Source organism: Protopterus annectens, chromosome 3.part0 (assembly GCF_019279795.1).
Source record: "Protopterus annectens isolate FY-2018-M chromosome 3.part0, PAN1.0, whole genome shotgun sequence".
NCBI lineage: Eukaryota > Metazoa > Chordata > Ceratodontiformes > Protopteridae > Protopterus > Protopterus annectens.
In genome coordinates this window covers 1751911274-1751937021 of record NC_056731.1, presented here as the reverse complement: position 1 = coordinate 1751937021, position 25748 = coordinate 1751911274, and the positions used below count along the sequence as shown (strand labels likewise).

Below are 25748 nucleotides of genomic sequence, written 5' to 3'. Positions count from 1 at the left end.
TATCAACTCATCAGCAGGTGGGACCACCCAAGCCATAGCTGGGCCAGATCTGAAAGGCTCCAGAAACACTAATTCCTCCTGGGAAGGGGGTTTGGAAGACCATCCACCATCCATCTTTTTTCTTGAAAAGTTCCAGGACCTCTCCAAAGAGACGTCATTAGGTGGTGATCTGGGGGACCCTTCCCCTTCATCAAAGTTGGTGTCCTCGGTGAGAGATTCCTGGGGGGGATTCTACATGTCTCCTTTTACATGTTCTGTTCCTAAGGACTGCATCAGTGGGATGGATTGGTCAGGTGTTGGAAGTTCATAGGTTCATAGGAGGTTACTAGGCTAATGGCCCTAGGGCTTTTATAAGCCTAGCCATGTAATGCCCATGTTCCCTAATTGACCATTGCTAGATGGTTCCCTAATTGACTGTTGTTAGGTGATTTGATTGTTTGCAGACTGAATCTATGATCAGCACCGGCTACCCATGTCCCTGTGAGACATAGGTGCCAACCCAGGCGTGAATTTATGGTCTCCCATCCAGTTGTCCAGGTTGCGCTTAAATAGGGTCATTGAGGAGCTCTGCTTGATGTGACTTGGGAGTTTATTCCAGAGTAGCAGCAGTCTTTGGGAGACATGTCTGCCTCTCCAGTATGTTTTGTTTAAGTCACAGACTAGGTTGAGATCTCTGGATTGAGTGACTCTTGTCCAGTTTGAATTGTGGATGTGCAGCATTTCCATTATGGTAGCATCAGAGACTGCTCTGTAAGCCAGGCACCGGTCATCTCAGCAGCCTGTAGGACACAGAGTATAGCAACAGGGCTTTCAGTCTTGCCATGTAGCTCATGTTTTGGAGTCCATGAATTCTGTTGGTCAGGAACCTCTGTCATCTCTCCAGCTGCTGCAGGTGTCTGGAGAGCGACATGCAAAAGGGTGCATTGTACTCTATTAGTTGTCAGATGAAGGTGTAATACAGAGGAGTTAAAACATCCTTGGTCTTGGAAGAGATGTCCTTACTTATGAGGTGTGCAACATAAAAAGCTTTCCTTACCTCTGTGGACAGATGGTTATCGAAGTTTAGACTGCTACCAACTTGTGTTCCCAAGTCATGCACCACTGGTTTCGAGCTTAGGAGGGTGCTGCCTATATTGTAATTTGCAGGGGCTACCTCTGCCAAAGGGGACAATGATGCACTTTGTTGCATTTAGTTTTAGACAGTGGATTTGGCACCAATCATTTGTCTGTGTTAACACCTCCTGTAATATGTTAATATATTTAGGGGACTCAGTGATTGCTCCCAGTTTGCAGTCATCTGCAAACCTGGTAGGCCACAGATTGTCTACTTTCACCTGGCCTTCCGAGAAATAGATTCCAAACAGTACAGGGCCAGCACAGAACCCTGTGGTGCCCCACTGGCAACTGTTCTACTGGTGAAGGTAGAATTCCCCCAAAAAACAGTTTGCACCCTGAAGCCCATGAGCAAAAGATTCACGTATGAACAATATGACAGCTAATGTGAACTGAGGTATACCAGGATGATAGGGCATTACAGGTGAAGGGAGGAGCTTGACAGGTGGATCCTTTAATCTGGTAAAAGCAGCCGAGACAAATCTGAGGTCGGATTTGAGACTCATCAGTTGAGGAATGAATGAAAATGACAACAACAGATTACCAGGTTATGCAAGCAGAAACTAGAGCAATATGGAATAAAGACACACAGATAGTGCCAATAGTACTAGGAGCAGCAGGACTAATAAAAAATAATTTTCAAGCAAACTTAAATAACTGCTGATACATGTAACTCCATATAAACTGCAGGAGGAGGCAATTCTGGGTACACAGCATGTGCTGAGAACAGCATTAGTCTTGGCAAACATCAAAGCCTGAAGTAATACTAATTTCATGATATCATGTGTTAAAACATCAGCTGTTCATTGATAGTGGGAATGAGCAAACAGTGGTCCAAAGCATATTTGATCCATTTTCTGAAAGAAGGGCCTCCACATTTGCCCCATCTTAAAAGTGAATTACAGTGTCACTGATGGTTACTTTCGATATGGTTGGGGTTTTGTGACATTTTCATTACAGTATAATTTGGACAATGGTCATGTTAGGAATATCATTTCTAGTAACTGGAAAACAATACAAGGAAACAATGACTTGCTCAATAAGCAAGGAGGTATCCCCAGACAAAAAATAAACATCAAACTTAAGTCTTATTTTGAAATATCAACCAGTAACCAATCTAATGATCATCATTCATTGAAGGCACATGACACTTCACTGTGGTTCATGCAAACAATGCAAACTCATGCAAAGCAGTCCTTACCTGAATATCTGCTTGCTTGAAATGTGCTGAATCTACTTAGTTTGCTTTTTCTAAAAGGATTCTGAATTAGAGATTAAACTTTTAACAAACTTAGAGAAGGATGGCTAAAAAATCTGTCAGTTCTTGAATCATTTTTTCTCTTTCATCACACTTTTTCAGGACTTCAGCAGCAGACGGTCCAAATAAAAACTCCCTATCAAGGGGAGAATTCGGAATTTCAGAGTTTATATCTTCAGGCAAATTTTGAGAATTTAATCATGCAAATATTCTTATAACAAACCCAGTAGCTGCTGCACTGGAAAATGTATCAGGTGAGTTAAAAAAAAAACACTTCAAAGAATGTTTGGTCACTTGTGAAACAGAAGCAATGAATGATTTATCCTCAGATGAAGGAAAAATGGCAGGAATGTTCCTCGTATTTTCAAAATAAGCAAGCAAAAACTAAAATATAAGTTTTACGATTAAGAAGTCTGAAAGGAAGAATAGCAGAAGAATACACTCTTTTTAAAAATCTGTCAAAAACCTTTCCCATTCTGGTCAGAGGGACATGAATTAGCATTTAGTGTCTAGCTGCAGACGGATTTCACATGGAAATCACTGCAGGGCCAGATCTGGGATGAGAAAATAAGTACTTAAAGTCTGAAGAACCTTATACAGTCTGTCTGCCTTCTTAGAGGGAGCAGTCTGGCTGTCAGGCATGTAAAAAAAAAAAAAACATTCTCCAAAGCTAGAAGTACAGGAGAAACAGCAGTAGGCTATGGAAAATCCAGCTGTAATAAATTGTGTTACTTTTATAAAGAAACTGGAATATCATTTTGTTCCAACTAAAAATATTGATCCATTCTAGATGTGATTTCAGAAATTCTTCCAAGGGAAGATCAGAAGAAATACTCTCCACAGATGCAGAATCTGTTACAGAAAGAGAAATAACTCAATTTGTTCCTTCCAGGTCTATTCCTTGTTCTTCACACTGGGAATATTTAGAAACAAAAAAAATATATATATATTTTTCTCTTACCAGTAGAACTAGAATGTAAAGGGTTAAGAGCCTGAACCAAGATTTGAGCTCAGCCTAATAAATCTCTCTCTAGGGTAACAGAAACAGGGAAAGATAAATGTTTAACTTTCCGTTTCTGTTTCTTTTTAACAGGAATCTCCACAGAAGCACATACATTCATGAGAGGGGCATCACCCAAGGGAACAGGCATCTTCGCCTGACCAGCAAAGATGCATTTCCCACTACTTCCTAGGAGACTTCCCACTACTTCCTCTGAGACAGGCAAGAGTGGTTCTCTCATGCCCACAGAGAACACTCTGACACCCACATTGAATGTATCTAACCCCCATCCATGGTGGCCAAAGGAGCTACACCAGAGGAACCCAAGGAACAAGATGAGTGGTTGGAGGGACCTGAGAGGGCCACTGCAGGGACACTCATCTTCAGATGTGGCAAGGAATCAGCCTGCTGAACTGGCAAAGGCTGTCTTTGAATATCCTTTTTTGTGTCTGTAGGAAGAAAGAACCAAGGAACAGGTAAGCTCTTCCATAGTTAAGCCAGGAAAGAAGCCTGAAATGCAGTAAGCAATATGAGCATTAACTGGCAAATAATAAGTATCAAAACAGTATTTTTTTCCTCAAAAAATAATGCTCAGAGACAAGCACACAACTCACTTGCTACAGCTCATAAAAATAAGTTATAAAATTATTATCACTAAAGAGCAGAGCAAACTTGATGAAAACAAAAGTTTACACTAAAAACAGTAAGAAGAGCCATGCTGCTTCAGCTGACACAAATGTCATGAGGCAGTCCCCCCAGCAACTGAGAAAAACTAACCAACCACAGATCCTTGAAAGCAAGATTGGTTCAGTGGCAGGAAAACTATGAGGAATTGACACCCAAAACACTGTTTTTCTCCCTACTCTGCTTAACTTCCAATGGTCTGGCTGCCTGGCAGGTGCACTTAAGCTTTGGAAGTGGGCTGGACGTTGTGCCCTAAAAAGGATATAACCTCATATAGCTTAGGCTACTTCAGCAGTGATCAAATGATGAACATTACAGGATGCAAATTGTTATATTTCTGGTTTGGTAGAGGTATCTAGCTGCACAAAAATGAACCTCTCAACTGCAGTTTTTTAGCTGGACTACTGATTGACAATCTATGGATACCTATTTTATAACACTATCTTGACTTGAAATCCATTACATTTATTCTTATTGCTGTTTTCACATGTATTCTGTTAATCTGCTGCTATATATAACAACCTTTAATAGTTTATTACATACTGTGTTGTTGCCATATGGCTTGGGTCATGACTGAAAGCCAGATAGAAGGACTGGTCCAAGGACTGTTAAATATAAAATAAAATACAGTTTGGAAGAATATGATGGGAGACACTGTACAGATGATGACCATGTGATGCAGAATACATTTTTCATAGTGGTAGTGGTAAAGAAAAGTGTATTACCTGTCTGTTTAATTGAGAAATATGTTCCACTAGATGGGATTTCTCTGTAAGGAACTGTGTATTTTCCAGCAGTAGAGCAGAATGCCTGTCTTGTAAATCTGCTACTTCAGTCTGAAGTGTTAATCCATGCATTTGTGCTGAACTTCTTTCCTGCTCTAGATGACGTAGCTGTGAAAAGAGTGACCACATAAGGCATTATGTATTTTTAAACCACAGGAAAAAGTACTGCTTTTAACAAAAGCTGTTAAACTATTATTTGGAAAGAAAGCTAACATACTTATGATGTGCTGCATGAAATCATAAAAATAACTGTCCACGGGACTGGCAATTTGGTAAGAAAGCAGGTATTTTGCAGTCCACTCATTTCACTTTTGGGAATGAGGCCATGACTTGGACTGGAGTGAAGAACTATGTGGCTGATTTCCTTTCCCAGGTCAGGTTGGTGATCAACTGAGGACAGTACTTTGTACAGGTGAATTTTTATAGGATTGTGGAGGCCATGACTTGGGGGCGAATAACTATACTTTCCTTTCCCAGGTAAGGCTGATAAACGTATGTTAAGTAGTACTTGTACAGGTGAGTTTTGTAGGTTTGTGGTTGTTGCAGCAGAGAAAATCACTGTTTGTGCAGTTTCTCAGTTTATACCAGCAGTGAATTATTTATTTATTAATTAGTACAAACATTCATATAACAGCTACACAAGCAATTAAACACAAATTTCAAACAACTACTAATTAAGAAAGTACAGTATCAATCTAGAAGGAAATCTTTGGTGTTGAGATTGATCATTCCTTATGATTTTTTTAGGCAGATTTCTCCCTCCTTCATTTGTGTGCAGCTTTGGAGCTGGAGTGTATTGATGTGTATATATATATATATATATATATATATATATATATATATATATTCTCTTTCAATTTTATGAAGCAGCTATTCAGTGAACCCATAGTTTAAAGAGTACAATAAAATGATCCCCAATCTAGCATACGGATTGGAATTGGGAAAGTGGTGAAGTTGCCCATCTTGCAGGACCCATGGTAAAGCCTATTCCTGAGTTTTATGGGTTCAGAAGCCAAGCACATGTGTTTCATCGAGCCACATTTGATTAAATAGTGATTCAATGAAATTACACACACATAATAATATATATATATATATATATATATATATATATATATATATATATATATGTATAGGTACAATACATTCGGTTGAATTTACCTACTTTTGACAATTTTTTTTCTGTCAGAATTGGTGGAATGTCCAGATTTATCTGGCATCTGGTGCAGAGGTTAAGGTTGCAAGATGTAGTTTATGTGGTACAGGGTTTGATTTCCTCAGCCCTCATTTGCCTGCTATGTGACCTTGAGCAAGTAACTTAACCAGACACTGTTCCTCTGTTGCCCCTGAAAAGGGACTGTATGTCCAAATGGCCTACCTGGTTAACAAATGGGACTGTCAAAGTGTTGAACATTGTAAGTGGGATTTGGTGCCCTGTCAAAACTTTCATTTGTAATGACTAAAAATTGTAAACTCATATGAATTGTTACATATTGTTCTGCTTTGTCTTCTAATTGTATTAACATTTACTTTGGATTATATGTATTCTTCTTGTACTTTAACAAACTGTTATTTTATATATTTTCTATATATTGTATCTATGGAGCTTTTCTCCCCAGGACTCCATTGAAAATGGGCTCATTCGGCCCAATGGACCATCCTGGCAAACAAATGTCAAATAAATAAATAATGGAATATTTGGCATTGGGCTGAGAGCATGTGTGTGTGTGTGTGTGTATGTGTGTGTGTGTGTGTGTGTGTTCAGGTTAGGATCAGACTAAATGTTAAGAAAGGGTTTAGATATGTTTGAAATGTGTGTGTGTGAATGTGATTTGCTTAGTGATACTGTTAAGGAAATAAGGAAAGGATGTTTAGCACCTTAATGTATAGGGTTGGGGATATCCACCATCCTGTGTCCCAATGTTGATATTAAATGACCTTGAATATATTCACAAGCACACCACTATTTCTTTTTTTCAACATTTACTACCAGTTCTGAAGATGTGGATTAGAAGTATAAAATTAGTTTCAGAAATGTAGTGGATTTGTAATTTCTCTGTTGTGGACAACTGAGAAAACATGATTGCATGCAAAATACTTACCAATACAGTACAATTTCCAGGAGAAATTACTGTAGACAATGTTCCATGATGTAGCCAGAATTTCTTCCCACTAATCACATACTCCTTGTGAGGATCCAGTGTTGGTCTTGAGCCCAGGGTAGGCACTAGCATAGGTGCCTCAAGTCAGTGTCATATCTTGCATTATTCCTAATTGTCTTCAGTTCTGCAAGTCTACATTCCCTGCAGGGATTTTTTAACTTCATTTTTTTTCTCCCATGTAGATGACTCTCCCCCAGATCCCAGTGCCTCTCTTTGTTCACATGTCTACCTACCTCCCCTGGACTTACTCTGATTAAGATCAGGGCCAATTAAGAGATCTAAGGACTGCACTACTTTGCTATCTTGGAGGGTTTCTTGTTTTCTTATGCCCTACTTCCATTTCCCCCATGTGCGCTCACCTGTAACAGCCAAGGGGTGCAATGGGACCATGTTGGAGTATCACCCTGCCACATCATCATCTCAGCCAATGTCTTCCCCTTTTCCCCCTCTTTCATCTATATCTCCTTCATGTCCCCCATCTCCAATGAGGATTGAAAGTGTGGAATGCTGGGAATGAACACCTCCCCTCCCCAAGATGAGCATGCCCATCCCTCCCTGCTAGTGCCTCAAACACCTGAGTTGCTAATCAGACTGGGTCCCCTCTATGCCATGGTGATGGCTACCTGCAGGGATGGTTGCTTGTGAAGGACAGGCAAATGATGCACGAGGGTACTAGAATACTGCAACAAATTAGACCATTTTTAAATGATATATCCAAATATGTGTATGACAGCAAAAAGTGTAATGTACGTGTGTTCTTATAAACATTTAGAAAAGCATAATAAAAATATTTGCTCAGTAGACACACTCCAGTGGCATGGAGTGATGAAGTCCTGACTATGGCCCAGGTGAATTGAATTCACTTAGCATCATGGGTGCTTGACAGAACTGGCAAGGAGGATAAGTGTGCCTGGAGCCATCACTAGCTTATACAACACCCAATGCAGTTCTCTAATCTGGAAAACAAAACAAAAAAAAAAAGTGTCCTGCTTGAAACTGTAGCAAACTGCTTACTTCAAACAGAACAATTTACCACACAAGAAGAGCTTCAGTGCAATAGCCCTCACATCAAAACAGTATTGGTATTCATTTTTGAATGCCACCACAGCAGTACGGCACCATTAGCAATTACTGATCATTCCTCTAACACCTTATGCCTGGGACAGACACTCCCTTTGCTCTGCCCTAGCTATGTTTCTGGGTGTACCCATTTAGGAGGGATGGTGGGGAAGAGCAAGATGCATACAGCCGCAATCCCTCAGAGGAGTGAAGCATCATGATGCACATCCTGGAGGGAGGATTTCTGCTCACCAAGCCACTGCAAGTGCAGAGGAGCATGCACTCATAGCGGGAAGGTGTAATGGATCCCTTCCGTGACACAGACAGATTATCTCCCCATCCAAGGGGTGCAGTTAGGGAATAAAAATACCCCTACTGCTTAATTTCCTGAGAGGGTACAAGTAACTCTCATAGTTGATAGTATGATGGCCCCTCCTGACAGCTCCCTCCCCAGTACTGTATTGGGGTCAGTTCCCTAGCAATGCAGAAAAATGAGTAGAGTCCAATTGCCAGATGCTTAATGATCAACAGATATAGGAGCTAAAAAAGCATTTAGAAAAAAAACATATATTTGCACAGTGAACATAAAGTTAAGTAACTCGTCTGTAGAACTAAATAAGCTTCTTTAAATAATATGCATATTGAACAAGAAAGCACAGTTGTGTAAGTAAATACCACAACAGCATATGTTCTAATAGATCACCATTGCAGTAGCACACGTTATATGGGTCTTACCCCCTTGCATCAGCCAGCTTATCAAACCTTTGGACACCTTCTATGAGCTCCAACTACCAGGAGTGCATGTGGAACCCTATATAAAAGGCAGATATAGTGCCAAAGAGCATTTTTTGCCTAGGAGGGAGGCAAAAGCCTAAAAGCTTATGCTAGGAAATAAAACCAACAATAAATAATATATATATATATATATATATATATATATATATATATATATATATACACACACACACACACACACACACACACACACACACACACACACACACACACACACACACACACACATATTTTATTTATTTATTTAACATTTGTTAAATAAGGCAAGGAGATCTAGGCATCACATAAGGTGAAAATCAATCATATCCTGTCAAAAAGAAAAAGAACATCAGCCAGAATAAAGGCTGGAGGCCGAGATGGGTATTGAAATGGTGAGCTGTTCTAACATCTACTATTACACTGATCACAGTTGCAGTAACCTAAGCTATATCAGTAGATTACCATAACTTAGTCAATAAAAGAAAAAGGGAGGAGGTCAATAACTAAGACACCAGTAGCCCCTGGAGAATGGTCCTAGCAAAGTGTGTCCTGAAACTGGAAAAGGAATACAATTTGTAGTGTTTTGTAAAAGAATGTAAAGAAGACTAATTTTTCTGCCTCTAGAATACTTCTAGAGTTCACCCCTTTTCAAAAACCCACAGAATAAGCCAATACCCTTGTAGAATGAGCTGTAGTCCTGCCTAGAATTGACTTATTGTGGGCAGTATAATATAAAGCAATGGCATGAAACAACCATCTAGAAATAGTCAGCTTTGTCATTGGTTGTCCTTTCCTTTTACCTTTATATGATACAAACAGCTGGTCAGCTTTTCAGTTTTGTCTAGGGAGTACTTGAGCTGCCTGTGTACATAAAGAAAGGGAATAATCCATTCTCCCTTGTTCTTTGGTTCAGGAAAGAAAACTGGGAGATTAACAATCTGGCTTAAAGTAAATTCTGAGATGGCTTTAGGCATTAAGGTGAAATTTGTTCTCAAAGAAAATCTGTCCTTGAGAAAAGTGAGGTAGGGTTGACTCACCAGAAGTGCCTGTAACTCAGATACTCTCCTAGCAGATATCAGAGCAATGAGTAGAATAGCCTTTCACATTACGAACCTCAAATCAGCCTGATGATGCTGGTTCAGATGGGGAAAAGGAAAGCTTTTCAAGCCCACAATTAAGATCCCAAGGAGGTGCCACCTTTTTCCTAGGAGGATGAGTATGCAAAACCCCTTTCATAAACTGTTTAACTTAAGAGTTATTGCAAAGGACAAACCCAAAGGTAGACAAACAGAAATGGCTAACAAATGTATCTTGATAGAAGAGTATGACAGACCATTTGAACAGTAATTCACACAGATAATCAAGAACCTGAGGCAGCTGGGGCCAAAGAAGACCCTGATTCTTAGACTGACACCAACTAGAAAATCTTTTCCACTTAACACAAATATGATTGTCTAGTAGCAGATTTTCTTGCCTCCTTTAGTATCTGCTGTAAGGCCTCAGAAAAAAGGTGCCTAAAATGTATCAAAATGTTATCATCCAGGCAGTTAGTTGAAGAGCTTCCATAATGGGTTGTATCAACCCTCTCCTTGCATGAGTAAATCCATTCTGTGTGGAACCTAGTAGCAATTGTCTTTGGCAAAATTGAAAAGAAAGGAAAACCACTGTTACCTTGGCCAACAAAAAAAGTCACCACCACAATTTTTGGTAGTCCTTCTGACTCTTTAAAAGAACTCTGCTTATCAACGGAAAGGGTGGTAAAACATACAGGAGCATTCCTGTCCATGGGAATGAGAATGCGAATGCATGTGTCTTCCAGGCCTGTCTACAACTCCTGAAGCAGGATTTCTTTAGTTCTCTGTTCTGAAAAGAGTGAAACAGAGCTACCTGGTGTTCGCCACAGTTGGATCAATTCTTGAAAGACCGCAGGATAAAGCTTCCATTCATGAGGGTCTGTCCTAGTCCTGCTAATCTTGTCTGCAATAAAGTTTTTCTCTGATGGAATGTATGAAACCTGAAGAGTCAGACTGAGCTGAATTGCTACCTTCCAAACTATCATAGCCAGTATTCAAAGATGGTAAGATCAGGCACAACATCACTATGATGTTCTCTATATGCATTTGCAGAGGCCCTGGGAACTAGAGATGATTCATTACCTTCAACACCTTGATTACTGCTTGTATCTCTCTGACATTTATTTTCTCTGTCTATAGAATTCTGCAGAGCTTGCACTTTTATTCCTTTTGAAACTGCTCTCTACTCCATGTCTGAAACATCTGTGGTGACTGACTATAGGAGGGTCAGATGGCAGAACAGAAGCTCTGGATTGCAAGCCATCTGGTCTACCACCATTTAATCTCCCTCTTTACAAACCCCAGAGCTGGATTCTGAAAAGTCAAAGGTCATAGATATGGAGTCTAGTCTGATCCGAGATACCTCTGCATTTTCCTCGTATGTAGCCTGGCAAAGGGCAGCATGTGTATCATCAATGCCATGTACCCTAATTTCCTGAAAAAGTCCTTGCAGATGATTGAGTTTAGGTGGAGAAACTCAGGAAGAACTGTTGAAACACCTCTACTTTGTCTGGAGGAAGAATAGCTCTTCCCAAGGCAGAATCCAGCAAACATCCCAGGAAAATCATTCTGGGGGGAAGGGATAACAGAATATTTCTGCAGGTTTATTTGAAAACCCAGACTGAGTAGAAGTTCCTGAAGAGTCCTAAAGACTCTTGACATTTGGAAAATGTCTGCTTAGACAAGCCAATCATCCACATATGGAAAAATGTGAATTGTGAACTCTGCAATAAACAATGACTGAAACTAAGCATTTTGTGAATATCCTTACAGCAGTGGAGAGCCAAAATGATAAAACGGAGAACTGACAGTGTAAGCCAGACACAATAAACCTTAAGAAGTGCAGGAAAACCTCAATAGGAATGTGATGCTAAATATCTTTTAGATCAAGCTTTACCATGAAAGCTACAGGGGAGGGATAATAGTACAAGATACTGAAGTGAAAACACCTTGAAGTTCGGAATCTTAACAAAAAGGTTTAGCCCAATAAGATCCAGTACTGGCCTGCAGGACCTTCTACTCTTAGATCTAGAAAAAATCTTGAATAACAACCTTTTCCCATGAGATTGAGAGAATCTGTTTTTATGACTCCCTGATAATGTAGTTTGTGTAGAATGGTGGGAAATAGCAGAATCTGGTTCCAAGGACAAATGGGATTCCTCTGAAAATGAGGGATGGATTTCCAGTGACAAGTATACTCCTACTGCATGACATTCAGAACCCAACTTTCTGAAACACTCTCATGCCAATAGGGAAGATAAAGTCTCAGAGACATAGAAAGGTTGCCAGAGTGGGGAGGAGGACCTTGAATTGACAGATAGTCATGCTGATTGTGAGGAATGTCCTTGAGTTTTACAAGCCTTTCCTTTCTTTTCTGAGCATCCTTTCCATTGTTTTATTCTAAACTCTAATTACTGCCCTGCTGCTTAAGCTGCTTATTGGAAAAGGGAGCTGAGGCAGAAGGAAAACTATTATTTGGTCAGAAAAAAGGATGGTTAAAAAATCTGTCATGCTTTTTAAGCACCTCAGTTGCAGAAAGGCCAAACAGTCTCTCTTTAAGAAAGAATTTTAAATCTCAGACTTAACATCATCATGATGATTTTGAGAAAAAAGCCAAGCAAATCTCCTCAAAACTGACCCAGAAGCAGCATCTCTGGTGGAAGAGTCAGAAGCATCATAAGCACACTTTAAAATATGCTAAGTCACATGAGAGACAGGTGTCATGGAAAGATTTAATGAATTCCTTACCTCAGAAGAAGAAGGAAGGCTAACTGTTAACATCTGCATGTTCTCAGAAGACACAGGTAAAAACTTTAATAAATAAGCATGACAGTTTAAACGTTTTAAAGTTAAAGTACTTCCCTAATTTATCCATTGCTTTCCAAACTTTGTCAGAAGGAATGGAGTTATTAGCAGTACAAGAAGATTTAGAAAGGGAAATCACTGCTGGATCTGGTTTAGTGTTACAAAACAGGTACATGTGTGTCTGTTATGGGCATAACAATGTTAGATATGGATAGTAGTATCAATAAGTGCTAGTCTAAGAGTAGACAGTAAAGCAGTAGTTACAAGAGACTTAAGGCCGGATTCATTAACGCTTAATTGTACACCAATCTGAGTGAATAGACAACATCAAACGTAACTCCCACCTTCTTGCTCCTAATTTTAGTTTTCCTACAGATTTTTTTTGCAACCTTAAGTATCGTGGGGGAGTCATAAAAGTTACCACAATGTCTAGATTACATCTCAACAAAGAGTAATCTTTCTGAGTGAAGCCATCCATCCATCCATCCAGAACCCCTGTTTCCCAATTTTTGCAGATGGTGTCAGGGTGTCACTTCAATAGTGACAATCTAATGCCAAGGTTTAAACTGCTGGATAGCTAGTCCTCCTGCAGTGGTTCTTCCACACCACTCACTTGCATGTACACTCACACCTATGGCCAACTTAGAGTTTCCAATCCACCTACTGCATGTCTTTGGAATGTGGGAGGAAATAGGAGCACCTGTAGGAAACCTATGTGAACATAGGGAGGGGATGCAGACTCTACAGAGGACATCCCAGCAAAGAATTGAAACTAACAAAAATGTGGTAGGGATGTTTTTGAATACAGATCATGTATACTTAGTGTAGGCATTCATTAATCCAGCCCTTAGACTGTATGCATTTTATTTACAATTGAGTTTTCACTGTTCATTGCTAAGGCCCAAATGTTTTTGTGGATGAGAGAGATGTGGGAAAGAAGTAGTAAGGAAGAGTGCTGTTTGTGTTAAAGTTAGCCTGGTGAGTAATTACAAGGTATTTGTTTTTATCAAAACTTCCATTAAAAGGCCACATCATTTTTTTTATTATTCCTTCATTATTTTTCTTGGATGCACACTGCAGTACTTCATGACATTCATATATTTAAGGAGTTCATAAAACTACTCTACCTGAAGCACTAACACTGGAATTATTAATTTATTGTTTCTTTATGGTGACTATTACTCCATTCAAGACAAGAACAACCGCTATTGTGCTGTTATTCAGATCAGTTCTACTGTTGTATTTACAGAACATACAGTAATTTTTCTAATATACTTTATATTCTTTCTTACTGTAATTTCACAGCAATTCCACTGTTGTATATGGTTTCTAACGTCCATTTGTACTAAATGTTTTGTAATTATAATTTGCACATATTTGTACAAAATGTTTTTCAGTTGTACTTTTTGTACCCAGGTCATGACTGAAAAGGATCAGTAGACCAGCTCACCTTCCTGGTAAACAAATTATAAATAAGTAAATAATCTCTGTAGGGCTACTATCACAGCTTTTTATTACAGGAATGCATATAGATGTTTAACACACAGATCGCTGTTGCAGTAGCCTAAGCTATATCGGTTTTACCCCCTGCACCAGCCACCTTATCACAGCTTTGGGGATCTTCCATGCACCCCTACTGCAGGAGCTCATGAAGAGCTTCATATAAAAGGTAGTTGGAGCAACAAAAGCTTCCAAGCTTTTTTGCTGATGAAGTGAATACTTCTTCTATGGGCCCCATGAATCTGTCAGTTGGCTAGCAATCGAAGAGCTGGGCAAATATATCCCTGTTGGGGAAAGTCTTTTTATTTTACTCTAGTTTTGTGAAGAAAACTTCTGTTTTTTTTCTGTCAGAAAATAAAAAATTTACTATGAAACAAGGGGATAAGGACTGTCTTTGCATATCTGAATGTAGTTGTTATGTTGGTGCTTGTGTGAATTTTTGTGAGAAAAGGTTTGTGTTCTGAATAAAAATGTATTTGTGTGTTTGGGACAGGATATTTGGGCATGTGGGGAAGGTTCGGTGGTTTGCTTACCTCAGAATCAGTTGTTCACTTTGGCCACTTTACCAACTTGAATATGTTATGCTACCTGCTTTTCTCACCTCATCCTTGGCTTACCAATGGAGTAGTCTTCTGTCTGTGTGGTTACACCTTCCCTTGCTTGCTAAAAGAATAAACTTGTTAAAGAGTGTTTTGACATCAGGTCAGCTCTAAATTTGCCTCAGCCATTGAGAAGGGGGTGACTCTGGTGTGGCTGCTTGTTGTTCCTCAGACCATTCATATTTCCCCCCAGTACTGTTGGTGTAGCCTTCCAAGCCACCAAAAACAAGGGGATAGTTGTAGATCAGAGAGTGTGTATGTACCTTAAGAAGCATTTCCAGATGTAGCAAGTGCATATAAATACTGAGTATGTGTAGGCAGCAGAGCCATTTTGAGAGAACAGCCAGATTGTTAACATGTATGAGTGCAGTAGTCAGTCTGTTTATAAGTTTAAGTTACAAAGCCTCATTTCTGATATGTTTGTGTGTAATAAATCTGCTTGAATAGAACCCATGAATGCTCGTCCATTTTATTCTGACCAGACGAATGGCACGGTGTCAGAACCAGGATTGAGAGAGCAGCTTCTTCGAGCCATGAGGTGCAGAGTTGAAGGTGAAGGCAGACTAGGCAGGTTGAGTGAAACAGAGCACAGACAAATGAAAAAGGGACAGAAATGAGCTAACGGTAAAGAAAACTGCACAAATGATTTATTTGGCAAAGAAAATGAAATGGCAAATTTATAAGGCACAAAACGCATTATTAAATAAACAAGTTGCACAAAAACGTATTATTAAGCAAACAAAAGGCACAAACCGCATTATTAAGCAAACTAAATGCTTGACACCACAATATTTGATAAAACTAGCAAAACTATTCATATGGGGCTCAGAATTATCTTTGGTTTACATAACAAGCATGTTTAAAGTAAAATGGGCACAAGAAAAGTATATAAAGCATGATAAGAGATTAAAAAGGCATAACAAGTACAATAAAAGGACAAAATAAACTTAAAGAGCAAGGTGACTGCATGATTTTAGTAAAAGACTGTGTTTTGGGCACAAAAAAGAAGTTATGTACTCACCATAACATTCCATGTTTGTTGTCCTTGATCTCGCCTCCCTTCTTGCTGGTTGGGTTTGGAGCTGATCTTCGGCTCTGACTTGGCCGCATTCTAAAGCTTGACAGCTTCCACTGGCTCGAGGCTAGACCCTATCCCAACATGCCTAGCGAGAGTTACCCAGATCCCGTTTGTGATAACCCATAACACTAGACTATAATGTGCAAATATAGACGTGTATAAACTATACATATATGTATATATATATATATATATATATATATATATATATATATATATTTATTATTTTATTTATTTATTGACATTTGTAAACCGGGTTGGTCCTGCTGGGCTTTTGGGCCCTTTTCCAGAGGAGACCCAAGGAGAAAAGCTCCAAAATAGATGATATACAAATACATTACAACTTTAAACAATTATACAGTCATTAAGTCTAAGATAGTAGATTATACATATATACAAGTTACACAGAGTGCAATACAGTTGTGTGTGTGCAAATGTATCAGGCACAAAGGGAAAGCAAACAATCATACAAGTATAGAGACAAGTACAATTTTACTATTTAAAACAAGAGGTTCCTGTGCAGTCAACCAAACTTAAAATAAAAAATAGAGAAAGAAGCCTATCTTACAGGGAGATGTGAAAGAGATAGTAGAGTGAGGCACCAATGAGAGAGTGGGGGGAATTAGGTTGGGTTGAAGCAGGGCCAGGTTTTGGTGTTCTGAAGATGAGTTTTTAGTTCATTTTTAATGTGTGAGGAGTGGGTGATGGAGCAGATGTGAAGAGGAAGTTTGTTCCAAGCTTGTGCAACAGACTGTTTGTACAGCAACTTACCTATGTTTTTTTTGGGTTGGTAGATGTCTAGTAGTTTCTGGCTGGAGGTATGGAGGGTTCGCGATGGAGTATAGGGAGAGATCAAGGAAGAGAGGGATGGGCAGGCTGAAGGTTTGTAGATAATAGAGTGTAATATTTGGAATTGAGATAGCTGCAGTTGTTGGGGGACTTCTAGCCATTGGAGAGAGTTTAGTGAGATACACTGATGAGCCTTGTAAGGGGAATTAGTAATACATTTAGCTATTTTATGGTATGTTTGTTGAAGTTTGTTTAGGGTTGTGGCCTGAATGTTGGTGAGAACTGGGGTGGCATATAGGAGGGAGGGGAGGAGGAGAGCCTGTCCTAGTGTGAGTTGAGAATTGAGGGTTAGGAATTTTTTGTTCGGATAGAGTAGGCCCAATTTCTGATGTGTTTTCTTTATACATTGGAGTATGTGGAGGTTAAATTTTAGTTCATCATCAATGATGACCCCTAAGAGTTTATTATGGGTATCTGGTTGGATAATTGTGTTGTTGGAGGATTTGATGGTAAAAGCAGTTTTAAGCTGAGAAAGAGAGCGGGGGAGGAAGAGTAGTAGTTTAGTCTTTTTTGGGTTTAGTATGAGTAGGTTGTCTGAAAGCCATTTTTTAGTGGATAGAAAGGCTTATTGTGTTAGGGAATGGAGCACAGAGATACTGTTTGAGGTTGATATAAGTGTATAATCATCTGCTTACTGAATGAGGAAAGATTCCTTGCAAGAAGTGAAAAGATCATTAGTGAAGACATTAAACAGGAGGGGACCTAAGATGGAGCCTTGAGGCACCTCAGTTGGGACAGGGAGGAATGGAGAGAAGGAGGATAGCCATTTAACGGATTGCTGCCTACTGGATAGGTAGCTAGAGAACCAGGCTAAGGAGGTGGAAGATAGGTTGAGGTTGGCAAGCTTTGTTAGTAGTAGAGGATGTGAGACTGTATCAAAAGCTTTATAAAGGTTGAGGAAAAGGCAGGAAGTCAGTTTACTGTTGTCAAGAGCCTCGGCAATAGTATGGGTGAAAGATAGAAGAGCCGTAGTTGTACTGTGGTTGGGGCGGAATCCATGTTGAGTGGGGGTTAGTAGGTTGTGCTGGAGGAGGTGTTTTAGAAGCTGAATGTGGATGCATTTTTCTAGGATTTTAGAGAGGGGAGAAAGAATGGCAATGGGACGGTAGTTAGAGGGGTCAGTGGAATTTCCACCTTTATGTAATGGAATAGTAAAGAAGGATTTCTACAAGTTGGGCACAGTGGTTTCAAGGATAGATCTGTTGATTAGAATAGATACAGGGTATGCAGTAGATTCAGCAGCAAGTTTGAGGAAGGAAGGAGGTAGGTTATCTGTGGAGGGAGAACAAGGTTTGAGCTTAAGGAGGAGAGATGTGGGAATGGGGTGAAAGGAAAAGGTAGTTGAGTTTATAAGATTTGGAGGAGGAGCAGAAGTAGAGTTAGATTTAGAGGGTAGGAGATTCTGGATACTGTTAATGAACTGTTGATTAAGGAGGGTAGCAGTTTCTAGGGGGGATGTATTTGGGTATGGGGATGCGTTTGAGGGACTACCTGGAGAGATAATTCTGTTCAGAGTAGACCAAAATTTGCGAGGGTTGGATTTGTTGCTGAGCTGAGCTATAGTACGACTTTTTATCATTTGTAATATGTTTTTTGTTTGGTTTCTTAGTTGTTTAAATTTGAGTAGTAGGGGATGTTGTTTAGTTTTGGTCCAAGCTTTCCATGCTCTGTCTCTTTAATGCATAAGGGACCTAGTTTCTTTGGAAAGCCATGGTACCAGGTTTGATTTTATTCTACTCTTTCTAGTGGGAGCTAGAGAGTCTAGAGTGTTAAGGAAGATGCTATTGAATGTACTTACTGCATTGTTGAAAGGTAGTTCTTTAAGGATGGACCAGTCTATGTTAGCAAGAATAAGGTTAAAATGGTTGGCATCAAAATGGGATAGTTTACGGCAATCTTTAGTAAGGTGTGATTTGGGAGTTTGGCAGGAGTATCTGAGAACAGAGGTAGGGAGATGGCCACTAAGGGAGTCTGGTAGGGGAGTTGGATTGTCGTAGTACTTGGAGAGTTAGTGAGAATCCAGTCAATGGTTGAGCTGGATGAGGAGTTTTTGTGAAAGTGGGTGGGGGCTGAGATTAGTTGCTGGAAACCATGTAAGCTGATGCTGAGTTGCTAAGAATCAGAAGTAAGTTTGGACCAGTCTATGTTCATATCTCCAAGGATAAGGGTTTCATAGGGTACAGAGTGGGAGAACCAGGATAAGATATTTTCTAGTATGGGAAGGTTGTTTCCTGGGGGGAGATAAATGGAGGCAATAGCAAATTATTTGCTGGGATTCAAGTGGCAGTTTTCGATGAGAAGTTCAGCTGAGTGGAAGTCTGGAATAGATGATGGAAGGGGAGAGAGGTTTAAGCTATTGGAGTAGAGAATGACTATGCCACCTCCTTTTCTGGGAACTCTGTCTAAGCGGTAGATGTTGTAGCCTGGTGGGAGTATTTTGCTATAGGAAATACGTGGTTTGAGCCAAGTTTCTGACAAGGAAAGAATATGAAGTGTAGTGTGAGTTATCCATGTGTGTAGGTCAGTGATTTTGTTAAATAAGCTTTGAATATTGAGAGAGTACATAAGTACTTAGGTAGGGATGTATTTTGAGTTTGTGGATGTATGTGGTTGGGAGTATAAGGGGAGGAAGGGGTGGGAGTAGTGTTTGGTTTAATTTGGGTGTTGGGGCAGGAGGAGGGGTCAGGGTTGGGATGGATGTCACCAGAGCAGAGTAGGTTATTTGGGAGAAGAGAGAGTATAGTAATAGGTAAGTGGAGTTTGTAAAGCTTAGGTTTAGATTTGATGATAGGTCTGAGGATAGGGAGTAAAGAGAATGTGTGTAGACATGTAGTGGAGAAGTTAAACAGAGCTGGGGAGATAATCACAGAGTGAGTAGATGATGGCTTGTTGTATGTACAGGAGGTAGGAGAAGTAGGAATGGGTTGCGTAGGTGGCAGTGGTAAGAGGTATTGATAGAGAGAATAAGGAGGAGTATGGTAGGTATGAGAAGGTGTTTCATATTTAAGTCCTGAGGAGTAGGAAATATATTTGACAAATGTAGATTAGGTGAGAGATATAAAGTAAGAGAGATGGGCTGAGGACTGTGGATTTGGCTGGAGGCAGTTAAAGACTGAAGGATGGGACAGGAGAGGGGTGTGAGGTATTTGCAGGAAATGGTGTAAGAATGCAGGTTGGGACAGGAAGGGAAGGGAGTGGTTGTTACAAAGGAAATTGTAGTGGAGTGGGTGGGAATGGGGGTAGGGTAGAGGTGCGTAGTTAGCCCAAGCACAGCGAGGGCGAACGGAGCCTGGCTAGCCCACCACCAGGACTGACGCAATAACAAATAAAGCTATCAGTCATACAGTACAAGAAATAGGTCAGTATGTAACTGCAAATGTAATAAAAAAGGCTTAAAAGCTGTGAAGTAGGGTGAAAGTACTAGTGGCTCTGCTTAACTCTAAGTCAGGGGACACACAAGAATACAGCTCCAATAAAAAATTACAGGGGACTGGTTTGGAAGGGAACTTTTATGGTGCAGACAAGGTTTGATTTGGCTCGACTTACACTATTTGTGCTGAAATCAGCCAAGGTAGTGTTTTAGCTGCACGTCTGCTGCCATCTAGTGGTAAACAGTAGAAGTGTACAATTATTGTAACCGTCGCAAAAAGGGAAAAAAGTGAATACTACTGGGAGTAGTAGTACAAATGAGAAAACTAAGTAATCTATTGTATTGTCTTGTCTTGTGAGTGCGCTCACCTGAACAATTATCACTGATTTAGATTTAAACACTATAATAGTTTAAAACTGCAGTGATTCAGCAGTCAGAATATGTTGGCACGTACACTGAGTTCTGGAATGTAGAGGTCGGGCTGAGGCAAGTTTAGGTATTGCTGGAAGAGAAAAAGCCCATTCAGGATAAATAAATTCTTGAGGGGAGATTAATTCACTGGAACGGAGTTGACTTGGCTTGAACGTGTGGAGACTAGGCTGAGTTCTGGAATGTAGAGGTCGGGCTGAGGCAAGTTTAGGTATTGCTGGAAGACAAAAAGCCTGTTCAGGATAAATAAATTCTTGAGGGGAGATTAATTCACTGGGAGGGGAGTTGACTTGGCTTGAATGTGTGGAGACTAGGCTGAGTTCTGTAATGTAGAGGTTGGGCTGAGGCAACTTTAGGTATTGCTGGAAAACAAAAAGCCAGTTCAGGATAAATTCTTGAGGGGAGATTAATTCACTGGAAGGGGAGTTGACTTGGCTTGAACATGTGGAGACTAGGCTGAGTTCTGGAATGTAGAGGGGCTGAGGCACGTTTAGGTATTGCTGGAAGACAAAAAGCCCATTCAGGATAAATAAATTCTTGAGGGGAGATAAATTCACTGGAAAGGGAGTTGACTTGACTTGAGCGTGTGGAGACTAGGCTGAGTTCTGGAATGTAGAGGTCGGGCTGAGGCAAGTTTAGGTATTGCTGGAAGACAAAAAGCCTGTTCAGGATAAATAAATTCTTGAGGGGAGATTAATTCACTGGAACGGGAGTTCACTTGGCTTGAATGTGTGGAGACTAGGCTGAGTTCTGTAATGTAGAGGTTGGGCTGAGGCAACTTTAGGTATTGCTGGAAAACAAAAAGCCAGTTCAGGATAAATTCTTGAGGGGAGATTAATTCACTGGAAGGGGAGTTGACTTGGCTTGAACATGTGGAGACTAGGCTGAGTTCTGGAATGTAGAGGTCGGGCTGAGGCAAGTTTAGGTATTGCTGGAAGACAAAACGCCCATTCAGGATAAATAAATTCTTGAGGGGAGATTAATTCACTGGAAAGGGAGTTGACTTGGCTTGAACGTGTGGAGACTAGGCTGAGTTCTGGAATGTAGAGGTCGGGCTGAGGCAAGTTTAGGTATTGCTGGAAGACAAAAAGCCCGTTCAGGATAAATAAATTCTTGAGGGGAGATTAATTCACTGGGAGGGGAGTTGACTTGGCTTGAATATGTGGAGACTAGGCTGAGTTCTGGAATGTAGAGGTTGGGCTGAGGCAACTTTAGGTATTGCTGGAAAACAAAAAGCCCATTCAGGATAAATAAATTCTTGAGGGGAGATTAATTCACTGGAAGGGGAGTTGACTTGGCTTGAACATGTGGAGACTAGGCTGAGTTCTGGAATGTAGAGGTTGGGCTGAGGCAAGTTTAGGTATTGCTGGAAGACAAAAAGCCCATTCAGGATAAATACATTCTTGAGGGGAGATTAATTCACTGGAAGGGGAGTTGACTTGTCTTGAATGTGTGGAGACTAGCAGATGGGCATGCTTGCAAGGGGAGAGAAGGCAGGATCCGTGGATCTGGAGAGTAAGGAAGATGCAGTAGAATGACTCTAAGTCTATCCAGCTCATAAGGCAGGAAGGGAATCACAGCCTATGTACCCAAATGATGGATAATTCCTCTCGCTCTTCCAGGAGGGGGAAAGGAGGGTGGGATGCAATAAGGAAGGTGAGATCAAGGGCAAGAATCATGGAACATTATCATGAGTACATAACTTCTTTATGTTATGTAGTCCCTATTTTGCTATTCTTCTTGCTGGTTGGGACAGCGTCCCCAGCACCTTCTTCTTGGGTGGCTCAATGGAATAGACTCTTCAGGACCATGGAACCAAAGGATGCCCTGTTCTGGGAGGCCACATCTACTTTGTAATGAGTGATGAAGGTATGGGGATTAAATTAACCCATGTAGCTGCCACATAAATTGAATCTAAAGGCAGTCTGGCCTGAAAGGCAGTAGAGGTAGACAAGGTCCTAGTTGAGTGCGCTCAAATTTTTCCTGGCAGCTGCTTGTTCTGTGAATTATAGATATAAGTGATGGTGTTTGAAAGCCATTTTGATAAAGTTACTTTTGAGACTGAAGTTCCCTTTCTGCTTTCTGCAAAGGATAGAAACAATTGGTCAGATTTTCTGAATTCCTGTGTCCTATGCAAGGAAAAATGTAACTGTCTATGAACATGTAGTTGGTGGAGTTTATATTCTGCCTTGTTGCCATGATTACGGAAGAATACAGATGGTTCTATTGATTGATTCAGACTGAACTCTGAGCAAACTTTTGGTAGGAAGGAGGGGTTGGTTCTGAGAGAAACCCTATCTTTGTGAAAAAGTAAGTAAAGGGGACTAATAGATAGCACTTGTAATTCTGATGCCCTCCTGAAGTAATGGCAGTCAAGAAAATAGTTTTCCAAGTCAAGAATTTCAGAGAACAAGTATTAGCCAGTTTGAAAGGAGGAAGAATCAAGGCAGCTAGGACTACATTTAGTTCCCAAGGAGGAGGTGGTTATCTTACTGGGGGTCTCAACAGGATAGTACCTTTTAGGAAAGTTTTGCATAACCTGTGGGACATAACTCTGGAATCCATTTCTCCCACATGAAAGTTGGAAATAGCAGCCAGCTGAACTCGGATAGTTGCTGCTGCTGCTCCTTGGTTAAAGGTTTCAGCGAGAAATTCGAGGATCTTTGAAACAGGGGCAGTAAAAGGGTCAATACTATTTTTGGCTGCCCAACAAGAGAACCACTTCCATTTGCTGGCATAGAGTTTCCTTGTTGAGGATTTGTGAGAGGAAATTAAAATATGTTGTACTGCTGGGGAGATGTTAGGAAGCCTGGCTAAGACGAGAAGTGGAGGAACCAGGCTGTCAGCTTGAGGGTCTGTATGGAAGGATGGAGTGTACCCGACTGATACACCAGAAGATCTGTAACTGGGACCAGGATCCAAGGCTCCTCCTGGAGGTGGGGCCATAGAAAGGGGAACCATATTTGATGAGGCCAGTAAGGAGCAATGAGTATTAGTTTGTAATCGAATGATTGTGCTTTCTGAAGAACCTTTGGTATTAGAGGGAATGGGGGGAAAGCATAAAGAAGTCCCGGGGGCCAATCATGAACAAGTGCATCCCTGGGTGACTGTCCCTGTGGGGGGACTAGGGTGAAATAGCTGCTGCATTTGGTATTGATGGAGGTGGCAAAATGGTCACAGCAAGGCTGGCCCCACGTGTGAAAAATTTTGTTTGCAATATCCTGCTTCAGGGACCACTCATGAGGCATAAGGATAGCCCTGCTTAGCTTGTCTGCTATTACTCTGGATTTCCCTGGAATGTGCATTGCAATCAGAAAGAGTTGGGAAGACATTGCCCACTGCCATACTCTTGGACCCTCTCGACACAAGGGGTAGGATCTGGTTCTGCCTTGCTTGTTGATGTATCACACAGCTGACATATTGTCCATTTGAAATGCGATTATCCCTGTAGGTAGAGAGCCCTGTAGTGCTTGCAATGCCAGGAGCACCGCTCTCATCTCTAGGACATTGATGTGCAAGTGGTACTCATGCTGTTGCCAAGTTCCTTGAACAATCTGTCCCAGATAATGCCCCCCCAACCTATCTGGGAAGCATCCGTGGTCACTGTGGCTACTAGTTGGTGGAGGATGAACAGTCTGCCTATCGTCAGCTGCGTAGACTGAAGCCACCATTTTAGGGCCTTCTTGCAGGTCTCCGTGATGAGAATTTTGCGTCACATAGTTAGATCTTGCATGGACCATTGAGCAAATAGGGGCCACTGTAATATCCTCATGTGGAAGCGCGCCAAGGGAACTAGTGTTATTGCTGCCATCATTGAGCCCAGGACTTCAAGTACAAATCTTGCCTGAATCTTTTTTCCCTAGATTAAGATTGAAACCTGATGTCGAATGGTAGTCACCCTCTCCTGAGGCAATTTTGCTATCATGTCTTTTGTATCTATCTGCCCCTATAAATGTAATATATTGACAGGGCAACAAGGCAGACTTTTCATAGTTTATAGTGATGCCTAGCAGTGAGCAGAGGCAAATTATGGTGTCCCTTGCCTCGGCTAGTCGATGCTCAGTGGTGGTAAGGAGCCAGTCGTCTAAATATGGAAACACCCAGAATCCTAGCCACCTCAGATGAGCCGTGACTACTGCCATGCATTTGGTGAACACCCTGGGGGCTGTGGTGAGACCAAAGGACAGAGCTCTGAACTGGCAGTGACTGGCTCCCAGACAGCAGCATAGATATCTCCTGGATCGCCTATCCATCTTGATATGGTAGTACGCATCCTGGAGATCGATGGAGCACATCCAATTGTCCTTTCCCAAAAAGGGGAGTATGGACTGCAGTGTCACCATCCAGAACTTTGTCTTCTTGATAGACTTGTTGAGTCTGCCGAGATCCAAAATGGGCCTTCAGTCTCCTGTTTTCTTTGGAACTAAAAAGAACCTTGAGTAAGTTCTGGAACTGATTTAATCTGCAGGGACTTCTTGGATGACACGTTTTTCGAGCAACGTTTGAAATTCCAAGGTTGCTTGTTCCCTTAGATTGGATGGCACATCTCGGATGGATTTTTGTTTTCTGGGAAGAGGTGGCATGGAGAAAGGAATACGGTATCCCCTGGATATTACGGACTGTACCCATGTGTCTTTTGTGCTACTTTGCCAGGCTTCTGAGTACAGTGACAATCTGTCCCCGACTGCCTCCAAAGGTGGACAGGTGGGCCTCTTTTCAGGAGCGCTGGAAGGGTCTACCAGAGAACGTATCTCTGTCACCCTGACTCTGTGGACCCCCTCTGCAACGAGGGCAGCATCTCCCATTATTGTCCCCCCCTCTGCCCTTGGGGGGAAAGTCACCAGGTGCATCAGATGAAGCTCCCTGGGATTTCTGGTACCACATTTTGCCGCCTTTTTGACCATTAGGATAAGGTCTAGTAGGTGCAGAGAAACATACTCCCACAGCAGAGAGAGTTTTGCCATCTTGCTCGCACCTGGTGAGAGTCTCTTTTACTTTGGGCCCGAAAAACGATGAGCCTTCAAATGGGGCACTGGTAAAGGAGGACTTGAAGGGCTCTGCAAACTGACAAAGGTGCATCCAGGAATGTCTCCATAAGGCGACTCCTGTGCCTGCTGCCATGCTTGCTCCATTGGCTGCATAGGAGATAAGCCACATGGAGGAGTTAACTACAGAAGATAAGGTTGCAAGCTGAGAAGCAGATTTGTCTG

The 25748-nt window shown here is 41.1% G+C and overlaps 1 protein-coding gene across 1 annotated transcript in view; it reads right to left on the bottom strand.

Moving 5' to 3' along the window:
- LOC122797007 (myosin-10-like) overlaps window positions 1-25748 on the bottom strand; it is an 862491-nt gene that overhangs the window by 156141 nt on the left and 680602 nt on the right. Inside the window, exon 7 of the mRNA XM_044065778.1 lies at window positions 4781-4948. Coding sequence (XP_043921713.1) covers window positions 4781-4948 — 168 coding nt within the window. The remainder of the gene's footprint in view (window positions 1-4780; window positions 4949-25748) is intronic.